At 47.5% G+C, this 12,724-nt stretch overlaps 1 protein-coding gene across 2 annotated transcripts in view; it reads right to left on the reverse strand.

Moving 5' to 3' along the window:
• The window catches only part of spg (dedicator of cytokinesis spg), a 196,669-nt gene that overhangs the window by 153,960 nt on the left and 29,985 nt on the right, over positions 1–12,724 (reverse strand). For both annotated transcript variants that reach the window (XM_077632868.1, XM_077632867.1), the window contains exons 10-13: positions 9,190–9,275; positions 6,317–6,519; positions 3,858–4,212; positions 840–937 (exon numbers count right to left, since the gene is read on the reverse strand). In XM_077632868.1, the coding sequence (XP_077488994.1) occupies positions 840–937; positions 3,858–4,212; positions 6,317–6,519; positions 9,190–9,275 (742 nt within the window). The remainder of the gene's footprint in view (positions 1–839; positions 938–3,857; positions 4,213–6,316; positions 6,520–9,189; positions 9,276–12,724) is intronic.

The following is a 12,724-nucleotide window of genomic DNA, read 5'->3' on the forward strand; positions in this document are numbered from 1 at the left end:
GGTCGACTTACAATCGCGTAAATACGGTAAGTATACAAGATGACTTTGCCACTTGAGGCCTGCCTGTTAACATGGTGCCCATTGCACTTTGGAACACTGCTAAGGCAGAACAAAGTCCAAATGGCATTACCTTCAACTCGTAGAGGCTGTTGGGAATGAGCAAGATAACGGCAGTCTTTCCATGGTCCCTTTTCATTAACTTCGATTTGCCAATAGCAACTCTTTAGGTCCATACATGAGAAATACTTGGTGTCGCAAAGGCCGTGTAACGTGTCAATGCAGAGTAGGGGGCAGACATATTTCTTGGTTACGCTGTTCAATCAGTGGTAATCGATGCAGAATCGAAGACCTCCATCCTTCTTTTTGATGAGGACGATTGGTGCTGCCCAGGGGCTCTCTGATGGCTGGATGACATCGTCAAGCAGCATTTCCTCTATTTAGTCCTGGATGGCTTGGTGTTTATGCGTCGACACTGAATAGGGGCTTTGGTGGAGAAGGTGGGTGCCTCCACCAGCTATAATTAGATGTTTAGCAACAGAGGTTCCTCAGATCTGAAAAATCGGCCGACTACAGCACTCTCTAATAGCTCGAGACCATAAGCCAGCCTTGCCACCAAACACGCATGACAACCTCTCACAATCAGTGCATAGAGTGGCGAGCACTATGCAATGTTTTCACAGTTGCTGTTGTCTTCACTTTTTATGTGTGTCATCACTGGCACATAACACTGTACCCCAGTCATTTATGCAGACAGTGGAATGCCGAAAGGCCACCCAACCGAGCAGGTCAAAGCAGACCGAAGAAAGGAGAGCAGTGCTCCAGCAGCATTGGATAAGCACCTTGACAATCTCCTCGCCATCCAGCTTGGTAAGGCCCAGCAGAGCCTGCGGCACGTCATCCGGCTGCTCTTTCCAGCGAAGCAGTGCCAACAGGTCTCCTGCACGCATACGCACACATGGTGAGCCACCATCTTCCCAAAAGACAGCTGGAGGAAGCAAGGTCTGGGCCTTTCCAGACTCTGAGACTCCCTGCCATGCACTCAAAAGCATCGACAGGCTAGAGCCCAGGTCATTAAACAGCAAAGTATGACACATGCAAGCACTGGCTGTTCACTGCAGTGCCTGAAGAAAAGATGATGATCAATGAAGCACACCTATCACGGCAGAAGAGATTAGTCAAAACGCAAAGCTGACATACCGTTTCACACAGAGTCCAAACTTTTGCACTGCCAGTGTCAGAAAAACGCTTGCTATGCATTGTTGCAATGCACCTAGAAACAAGCTGTTCATGGAGTAACGCCATGCCTGAAATGAAAGCAGCATTGGCAATACGATTAACAGAAGCAGTCAGTGGTTGACGCCATGCCTTTCAAACAGCTTCCAAAATATATCTTGCACATTCCAGCTTCAGTGGAAAATGCCACGAGAAAATACTGCAAGCACTGAGGAGAATGAGCTACAAGAGACAACAAACATCTGCTTCTGCAGGCAGGCAATTAAAGGCAGAAATCACAATCCAGAACAAGGAAACCTGTTGTGAAACAAGAAAGCATGTTGCACAACAAGACAGAAGGACTGCAGCCTGTGCTCTGATAACCCTGTCAAACAGGTGCTACAAAGGCCTTAGAGAATCAGGTTCTCCAACCACACAGTGCCCATCTGAAGGCATAATGCAAAACACACGCAAGCTGTCACAATGTCTGCGCACACCACAGGACACTAAGTGATTAAAAGTAACCTCAGCCTCTCCAGCACACCTCTTTCTCTCAGCCTTCTTTCACCTCCTCCTTCATCCTTTCCCCTTACAGGTGTCCACTGTGGGTGAGACAGTTACTGCGAATTCACTTTGCTCATACTGGACAAGGTTTCCAGCACATCTGCTGCATTAACCTTTTAAGTATAAACCACACTCATCAAGGAAGGAAGATTGTACCAAAAATATCGGCACTGACAAGTAGCAATCGCCCAGCCTGATGTTGCGTTGCGCCCACCGTCAAAGACGAGTTGAGGACAGAAATTGCATTGGTTGCAATCTTCAACACTAGAGGATGGTAGTTGTCCATGAAATGCATTTGTACCTTTAGCGCATGCTTTAAGCCTGACAACAGTCATTTTCGCCAAAAATTGCCTAAATAATTTGGCGATTTTGGAACGTTTTTCGGGAATTAATTTGACAGTCAAGGGTTAAGACCAAATGATTTCACAGAAAAGTTATCGGAGCAGACACCAGTGACCTAAAGAGCAAATGCCATTGCATAGAGAGAGGAGCGTACACAAGGTTTTGTCGAACGTTTTTTGTTCTAGCAACACTGCCCTCAGAATGCTCCTGTCTGAAGAGGGCATGCTTTTTGAGCAAGCAATAGGCCTCTCCCTGATGTAAACAGTGTAACGTCAAAAAGGTGTGGTCCGATGGGCAAAATTGCTCCCTTTCAGTTCTGAATCCATGCTAGCAGCACACTAAGGACGAGGCACAAGAACAAGAAGTATGACGGGACGAGGCACTGAACTATCAACGTTTATTTTGAAAGACGAGGCAGACCAGTAGTTAAGAAGAGCCCTATCAAGTCACGTGATCATGAAAAACCAAATAAAAAAACGAAACGAAAGATGACGCAAAAACTTCACGTACAAAGAAGCGAATGCAAGACCTCACGTGACTAAGAAGGGAAATACAGAATCAAAACAAGGCAAAAATACAAGATGTCTTCATACAAAGGAAACCAACTCAGATAAACAATTTGCGCAGCCCAAAGTTATACAACAAGAAGCTCAAAAAAGCACAAAAATCCAGACCTACCTGAACCAAACCTATCAAACCTTCTCCATACCTGAAGTTTTTGTGTCATCTTTCGTTTGGTTCTTGATTTGTTTTTTTCGTGGTCCCGTGACCTGATAGGGCACTTCTTAAATACTGGTCTGCCTCATCTTTCAAAATAAAAGTTGATAGTTCAGCGCTTCGTCGCGTCATACTTATTGTTCTTGCGCCTCGTCCTTAGTGCGCTGCTGGCATGGATTCTAACCAACTAGCCCAATGACAAGTATTGTTCAGTCAGTTCTGAACTCGTTTTGCTGATGTCGAGCACTCCTCTGCAAGATTTTTTTCGCCAATTCGAGAGGCGTTGCAGCCTCTCTTCTCCTGGTGAGAGCCTCCTCGATATGGTGCATGCTTTGCCCATCGGACTAGAAACACATGCGCTGATGACATATGCCAGGTGAGGTCTATTAACCCAGGGAAAAAGTGAAGCATGGAAAGCTGGCGTGTCGCCTGCACCAAAGCCTTATCAAACACAGCGTGGAATGCTTTGTATGCCGCAATGCCTTATCAAAACCAGCGCGACACACGTCTGCACTGGCACAAACTTTTGCAGACGCACTGCAATTTATACCGGAGGTGCTTTGGGGCTAGTATCACTATCAGCATGTTTGTTCGTAAACGACGAAACCGTGTATGTATACAGGGAGCAAAAAAGGCAAAGGCTGCTGTGAAAAAGAAAGAGGACAGAAAGGTGCAGGAGATGAGAGAAGCAGAGATGACAAAGACCTTAAAAGCAGTGGCCCCTGTGATAAAGGGCCGAGTGGTGGACTCCCCTGGAAGCCAAAGGTGAGTAGCGATAGGGGCGCCACAAAGCAAAGGCCGCCTGGAAAGAACAGCGCAGCCCTTGAAGCCAGAAAGGAGTAGTGGCAGGCAGCCTGCAAAGGGAAGCAGCAGAAAGAATGCTGAGAAAGGAACAACTTACTAATGTGATATGCATGCCACTAAGTGTGATGTGAGCGACTACTCATTCTGGAAGGTGCCCAGGTCGCTGGTAAGGCCATTCTCAATAAAGGCAGCCAGGCAGAGAGACAAAGACACTCAGCTGTTCTGGGTGAGCTTGGTGGAGACCAGGAGGGTGGTGAGGTGCAGGGACTCGTGACGTGCCTGGGCCCCCTGGTCTGCCCTCATTAAGGGCAGTTCATGGGGTCCATTGGGCAGTACGGTGCCCCGCGACAGCAGCAGAGGCAGCAGGGCGCACGCCAGGAGCCGTGGCTCACGGCCGCTACGCGCTGAGCAGTGGCGCAGCTCGCAGCGCACATGCGCACCTTCCTCCAGAGGCTCTAGGGGAAGCCGCACATGCACCGCCTCCCCCCAGCGGGGGGTGCACGTGCGGCACAGCACCAGAGAGCGCCACTCGCACGAGGGCTCCCCCTGGCACACGCCCCCACTCAGGCAGTCCTGCACGGTGGCAAAGGGAGAGCGACAAGACACCCGGTCTGCGATCCATTCACACGGCGAGAGACTTGTACCCGAGAACGGATAGCCACAGACCGAAAGTGGCAGCGTAATAAACATAAATCGCATTGTCACCCACACAATGCCCGATTCAGTGACAACATGAAAGCAACTGAGACAAGACAAGAAGAAAGCACAGGATACTGAAGCTAGCAAGCGGAAATGACAGAGAAGCAACCAGTGTTTGAAACTATAACTCAAGTGGCACGTTTCACCACTCATATATAAAATTTATGGTTTTCTCAAGTGATGCACACAGTGATAAGCGCTGCAACACAACATAGTGATACAAACAAGACCTGTAAGATCTCAGTGGCAATATATAACTAACATACATGAAGCAACATTTGAAAAGGGCACGCAAAAGAAGTTCCAAAAGATTTATCTAAAGAAGAACGCCATCTTAATAAGACGTGCCCTTTGCTGATGTTAAAAAGAAGTATGCCGCATTGGTCGCTCAGTTAACACATATAGCATGAGAATGTTTGGTTGGCTTCCCATAGAAAGCGCAAAATAAAATCGCTTGAGACGAACCAATAAGTGCATCCCTTGGTGAAGACAAACTGCTGAGAAACCATGAACCACAACAGCTCCATCTACATCTGCACCAAACTCTCAAGGTAAGCAATAAAGAAAAAAAGTTAGCTGGCGATTACGCTTCTTGGTTATGCGAAATTTCAGCACCGCTCTGTCGGTGTCTCAGGCTCAGCAGGCTCATTGTTTTGCTTTGCTGGGTCATTGGCACGTCTGGCTACTATATTAGTTCTATAGTAGTATTAGTTGAAGATGACGATGTGCAATGTACAGTGCGCTAGAGTGTGTATTACTAGATCGCTAGCAGTGCTAGTAGAGGACGATGATGTGCAATGCACAGCGCAACAGTGTGTTGCAGTTTAACTCCAACACAAGAGGTGCTAATTTGGGAGGCACATGTATTATGTGCAGTAAAATTGATCGTGTAGTAATTTAAAATCACTTTCAGACTTCCACGGCTAATCCAATGTGTTAAGGAAAATCCCACAAGATGGAGTAGATTTGAATTCCGGGAGTAATTACTCATTATGAACTTCCCAAGCACAGCCACAAGGGTATTAAGGAAGCAATACACCTTTCAAAGAATTTTTGTACAGTAGAATTTCATAATACGAGCATGGCAGAATTTCGGAATGGCACGAATCTGTAAAATTCCCCAGGCAGAGTGCATTGTGTAAAATGTACAAGATATTGGCTGTTGCGAACATTCTCCCACACTACGGATTATACGAATGCATGAGCTGTGACCACACCCTCAAACTCTAAGTGCTGCCGTACATCGGTGACGTCACAACCACTACTCATGCGGTACACATTGCAAGCAGTAAGCAGCGGCACGCAGCCTGCACATTGCCGACCCCGTGATTGTTGGCCGCACTGTACACGCAAGGAGCAGTGAGCATGGGTGCGGGACCTGCACATCGCGCTGACGTCACGATTGAATGTGGGTATACAACCCGCACATTGCCAACATCGTGATCGCCTGTCACGCTGCATGCACTGCGAGCAGAGAGCTGAGGCCGCGCGGCTATAAATAAAGCCAGTCAGCTCTAAACAGATCTGTGTGAACGCATTTCTCATAATTCTGCATTCGGAACTTTTCATTACTGGCTACAAATTTTTGACGATAAGCATTTTTTTCATGCCCCCGTGAGAGTCGTATCATTGTGATTCTACCATAGTTGAAGAAAAATTCATCCTGGTCAGTGAATCAATCAAACCTGGACGAGGATGCTAATGCATCGATAGGCGGACGCTGGTCAGTAACTACCCCTTATTTCAGTGACTAATGCAGGAGATGGGATGCCTATCATACAATTGCACTTGTTACACCAGTAAATATGGTAAACGGGAGATGCACATGCAGTTTTCTCTTGCTCCTTCATGTGTTTTGTTAGTTTTCACGCTGTTCACAGGTTCAAGGCATCAAAGTGCATTCCATGCAAGCGCTGTCCTAAGACCGGCAACTTTCAATAGCACACTCAAAGATCCGATGACAGGGTTGCTTGCACACCTGCAAAATGCGGCCATCAGCAGTGACCAACAGCAGGCGAGCTTCAATGTTCTTTGCTGGGCCGGCCAGGTCAGCCCGTTCAAGGGTCAGGTAGAGATCATTGCGCACGTCCCCTGGCATGATGACCTCAGGAAAGCCCCGCATCCGCACAATGGGCAGTCCCTCCTCGGGATCCGACACCGGCTGAAGGCACACACTCAATCCTGGCAAAGACCCACAGAACAGGGATTCAAGCTACTCAATGTGCAATATTGCCACTGTTAAGGCAGGAAACTGTGCACATGTCATGTCCTCACCCCCCCCCCCCCCCCCCCAACCCCCCCATGCCCCTGCCCCTCTTTCTGTTGTTTGCATTTCTCCATGGATGCTGCAGCAACGGGCAACAGTTTGCACTGTAAAGGGTGTCCCCGTAAACCCAGTGCTGAAAAGCCAATTAGCACTGAAAAGCCTTCTGGTCAGTATCAGACAGGACACTAAGCAAGCATTTTCTTTTATCACATTACAGTTGAGGGTTCAATGGCAGCCACTCAAAGCCAAACTGTTTCCATACACATCATGGGCCATATTTCTTTTCCTGGAACAAAGGGAGCCACTGAGTTTGCACATCTGGAAACTGTTCGGTAAGACATTCCTCATGATGCACAGTAGGTTTGTAGTTGATATGTAAATGTCTACGAATGTGGTTAACTGATGCCTTATGCCTAATTTTTTTCTTCTGCTTAACTCATAAAGTACAAATTTCTAGAAGTTGCAACAACTTAGCTGCTGTTACAGAATATATATGTAAGCCTCTTGCTGCTATTAAATACATCCTGTATACAAGATTTCAAACGGCAGAGCTCGCTGTGAGCCAGATATAAAAATTGGAGAAGGAGAATTCAATTGCCAAATGATCCGCTACGTGTTCGGGAGTGTGCAAAAGTCATAAAGCATAAAAGCAATGATTCAAGTCCTCGATGACCTTCAGAAGCATTAAGATACAGCACCCATCACAAATAGCTGTGAGGATTATGCTGACACAAGTCGCATGATGCAAACGCTACAGAGCCTTATCTCCGAGAGCACCGTGCAAAAGTTACACGCAACCAGTACATCACAAGAAATGCAGCATACTTGAAGGCAACCCGACAACAAGAAAGAAAAGAAATGCTTCTTCAAAGAACCTTGTATAGCTGCCAATAGGTGGACACACCAAATTATTGCTGCATGCACTTCCAGTAGAAAAATGCGCAAGTAATTGATAAATTTGGACCAACACATAAACTGGGCTCACGTGCAATATTGTAGCGATAGCTACATTACACTAGCATTTCGAGCCTTCAGTGTGGCACCCCTAGAGCTGCGCCGTGGCTGGTCACGTGGTTGGTCACATGACCAGCCACGTGGTTGGTCACGAAAAGCGAAACAAAAAGCCTTAAGCTTATGGAAGAATGAAGCCAGGCAGATGTAGTTCTCGTGTCACTGCAGGTTTAACCAGAGCTAAACCACTGCCAGTTTCTTTATAATTGCATTTCCTCAGCCACCTAGTTTCAATTTTAACAGCTAAACTGTGCCATTGCTGTCATGCATGCGATGCTGAAGAAGTGTGAAGGGCACAAAAACTATAACATCATTGCTGCTTGCTCATTTAAGTTTGCTCCAACTCTTGCACTAACTAGCCCCAAGAGCCGGCGTGACATTGAGTGGGCAAACCACTATTATACAGGAGAACCTCACTGAAGTGTTACCACTTCATACAAGCTACTTTATTGAAAGTTTTGGCAAATCCTGGTCACACAATAACTTTAGTGACCAATCGCCATGTGTAAACTTATAAGTGGGCCGACCAAACCTTGAGGCAGCATGCGAAGTGAACAGCCACAATGGAACGGCAGTCACCTGCAATGGTGGCTTCTTTTCAGTGATCCATAACAGCGCGGCAGACGGGACAAAGAAGAAGGGACAAAACACAGAGCGCTGTGTTATGTCCCTTCTTCTCTGTCCAGTCTGTCGCGCTGTTATCGATCACCGTGAACACCAACTCACCCAGCTGGTACTGTTCTTTTCAGTACTCAGGTGCAAAGGGCGAAGCATCAAAAAAAAAAATGAAGAGGAGAAACGCAGCAGCTTTTTCACAATGCCTAAGGGCAAAGAGGCAAAGCATCTGAGAACTACAATGATGCACTTACATAAGAGCGGGCTGGGTCTAGGGAACATAGCATGAAGAGCAAGAATGCTGCGACGGTTCAACAGCCATAGTGGCTTCCCCGCTGTTAATTAGTGAACGGCAGTAAAGCACTGAAGAACAACAAGGAAGATATCGCGGCTACTTCCATACCTGCCGTCAATGGCTAGGATGTGTTGTAAAGTTTCTTATGCGCCAAGGGCAACAAAAATGCAGACTCAATTCTGCAGCTACCATAAAAGGGCCGTTCAGCCCTAAAGCCATAAAATGATGACAGACATTTTTATGAAGTGGAATTCTCAAAAATGCTTACCTCATACAACAGGTAAGCTTCTCAAAATTACGTGGTTTAGATTGTACACTTCCCTGGATAATACGTTTTTCATCCAGCATTTTCTTAAAAATGTATCAATGAGGTTCCACTGCAGTTTCTGTACAGCTACCCTGGTTTGACAGCTGAAGCTGAAACCAAATCTACACTGGAAGAAAATTTTAAACACAGCCTATTTGCCACACATGGGCGCATTTCTAGCGGTAACTGGTGCTCAGTGCTGTCGGGCAAGGCATTGTAAAGAAAAAGCAGTCAACAGAAATTTTTTGCAGTCTCACCCTTTTAAGGCCTTGTAGTCTGCTCTCCACATATAACATCTTTCCCTCCCTCCCCCCACCTACCCACTTTGCAAACACAGGGAGCAGAGCCTGCACTCACCCAGGCTGGGCTGCAGTGGTGCCAGCTTGTGACCCACCTTGCGGAGGATAAGCTCATGCAGTTGATAGAAGTCTCCCTCATTGCACCTGCACAAACAGCACAAACACTCCAATATAAGTGATATTAGTTTGGTTTTGTCTATGGGGGTTTAACATCCCAAAGCGACTCAGGCTATGAGGGCTACTGTAGTGCAGGGCTCCGGAAATTTCGACCACCTGGGGTTCCTTAACGTGCACTGACATCGCACAGTACACGGGCCTCAAGAATTTCACCCCCATCGAGATTCGACCGCCGCGGCCGGGATCAAAACCAGCGTCTTTCGGGTCAGCAACCGAGCGCCATAACCACCGCGGCAGCTATCATCGACATCAGCATCAAAGCAAGTGGGAGGGGCAACTTAGGAAAGAAAGCACAAACACTGCTGTGTAGCAACCACAGAAGTTATTAAGTGACAAATGTCTGACAATCAAGTGATAATCATGTAGGATATCCTTGCGGATGATGAACAGATATGCTAACTAGACACACCACTAAGCCATCATTGAAAGTTCTAGGCCCCTGGAATTTGGCGATAAGAAATTCACATAGTTCAGAAATGTATATTATTTATCATTCACTAATAACCAAACAAATCCTCTACCATTACCTGAATTACAGTGGAATTTCATCAACTTGAAGTCCACTGAACCATGAAAATATTATAACTAAGAAATTTTTCTTATTGCCCCAAAAAAGAAAAGGAATGTAAGGAAGCAAGAGCAGAACAATGTAGCATATGCATGTCACCTTTATTTATGCACCAGGCAGTTATCCAAAGTAATCTCCCGTATAGGGCCTTCAAAACGTGTAGTTCTATGACATCTACAGTCCCTTTTTTTTAGCAAGACAACCATGGCCAGCACTTCAGCCCCCACTGCCACTGCAGTCCAGAAATCTGTGGTAACAATCTGTGGTCAACAACCAAAGGTGCGAGAACGAAACTATGTCTGAAATGGTGCTATTCGGCTTGCTGTGTGCATCATACAGCCATTTGATAACTTCACCCTATTTTTACCCACTGCGGTGGCTCAGTGGTTAGGGCGCTGGGCCATTGAGCTTAAATTCCTGGGTTCGAGGCCGGCTGCAGCGGCCTAGTTTCAATGAAGGCAAAACGCAAAGGCGTCCATGTGCAGTGCAATGTCAGTGCACATTGAAGATCCCAGGTGGTCGAAATTATTCCACATTACCACATTACGGCACCTATTTCTCTCTTTCCACTCCCACTTTCCTGCCTTCCCTTACAGCGTGGTTCAGGTGTCTACCACGATCTGAGACAATTACTGCCTCATTTCCTTTCTTCAAAAAGCCTATTTTTTTCAAATGGCACACAAACAGCGCTGCATAAGATGCAGCAGCGCAGGCTGGCCCTGAGGCATTTTTCTGTCATCCGCATTTTTCCTGTCACCTAAAACTTAAAAATGCAAACTCTAGGTTCCAAGAGACGAGGACCGAGCAGGATTAAAGTGGTGGCCACGGAAATCGTGCAGCAGCGCACGAGTGCTAAAACTTTACCTGCTCCGTGCGCCTGCCTTCTTCGCTGCTGCCTCCCTGCTATCAACAGCTGCTCAGGCAGACGGAGAGCTATTGCAGGGCATTTAGAGCTTTCTGAGCATGCAAAATATCGCAAAAACCACAAAGCCTTGCAACTTACAGAGAAGCACATTACCCTTATTAAAAGTAAACAAAAACAGAAAAAATGGTAGGCAACAACATACTTTTTTTTCATGCCCCCTATCCGGCTACTACGTCTCCTGGCTAGTGCTTTTTTTTTCCACGGTCCTGTGAGAAATGTAACAGTGCGGAACAATACTTCTCTCATAACACATGGATAACGTAAATATCTCATTGATAACATGACGTGGAACAATCATCTCTACTTCTATGATGCTGTTCAGGCAAGCCGCACAATTACTCCTACTTCTCAAGAGTCAGTAAGCTCGCATACTATTCTGCAGGAAAACACAAAGAAAAAGGGAAGTGCATGTCACATCACTGAGCTGACAAAAAAATTGTCTGTGGTTTAGCTCTGGTTATCCCAAGTCGAATTGCGAAAGCTTCGTTTCCTCGGCACGTCGTCTACTCAGCGTCTCATTCCGACGCTCTCAAGAATTCAAATCGGTCTCTTCCGCAGTTGAAGAGTCACTAAGGGAGGTGTCACTTCTTCTAGCCGCATCTGCGTTACGCTTCTCGAGTCTTGCGGCGCGTTCTACTGGCGTCTCTTGAGCGCGTTGTCTCTTGCTCGCTTCGTTCTGTCGTTGTTGCGTCTCTTTCACACTCTCCATAACGACTACAATATGCACGCCGTTTAGCTAAACGTTCCCGCTCTTCATCCGTTTCTTCCGCACGTCGCCGCTTCTTAGCTGCAGCACGTCGTTGCAGCTTCACCTTATACAAATCATCCGACATACCGTGGAGGATTCGCTGGGACGACTGCGACGAGCCGAGTTGGGGGGCCGCTTTTCCACAGCTGGCATGACATCACGTAGAGCGAGCGCCTCCCACATGGCAGGGGTGAGTGGAGGATTCACTGGTATGATCACGACGAGCCGAGTTGGAGGGGCCGCTTTTCCACAGCTGGCATGACATCACGTAGAGCGAGCGCCTCCCACACGGCAGGGGTGCGTGGAGGATTCACTGGTATGATCACGACGAGCCGAGTTGGGGGGCCGCTTTTCCACAGCTGGCATGACATCACGTAGAGCGAGCGCCTCCCACATGGCAGGGGTGAGTGGAGGATTCACTGGTATGATCACGAGCCGAGTTGGAGGGGCCGCTTTTCCACAGCTGGCATGACATCACGTAGAGCGAGCGCCTCCCACATGGCAGGGGTGAGTGGAGGATTCACTGGTATGATCACGACGAGCCGAGTTGGAGGGGCCGCTTTTCCACAGCTGGCATGACATCACGTAGAGCGAGCGCCTCCCACACGGCAGGGCTGCGTGGAGGATTCACTGGTATGATCACGACGAGCCGAGTTGGAGGGGCCGCTTTTCCACAGCTGGCATGAAGTCACGTACAGCGAGCGCCCCTCGCGGCAGCGGCGCGCAGCTGCAGCATGGAGGATTCGCTGGGACGATCGCGACGAGCCGAGTTGGGGCCCCACTTTTCCTCAGCTGGTATGACGTCACACATAGGTCACGCTAAAGGTCAATGGTAGATTCTCCGGGACGACGGCCAAGAGCGGAAACCTCGAGCAGTATTGCTTTCGCAATAAATGTGGAGCACAGCACGAAATGAAAAAGCATGCCTGCCTCATTGGAGAGTGATGACAGAGACTGATAATCATAGCTAGGAGTGTGGTGCTTTCCCTTTTCGCTTGGACATTACTGCCACTTGTGCTGCAGAGGCCAGAGTTTTCACTTGCTCATTCACCTCCGACACCCTGTGCACATGTGAGCTCCACTGCCTCTCTGAATTAACTGAAGTGCAACCAAATTTGTATTTGTACATAGTGTATATTGCCAACTACCTCTATCCTTTCTTACTCTCGCTACCC

The sequence above is a fragment of the Amblyomma americanum genome, chromosome 7 (genome assembly GCF_052857255.1).
Source record: "Amblyomma americanum isolate KBUSLIRL-KWMA chromosome 7, ASM5285725v1, whole genome shotgun sequence".
Taxonomy (NCBI): Eukaryota; Metazoa; Arthropoda; class Arachnida; order Ixodida; family Ixodidae; genus Amblyomma; species Amblyomma americanum.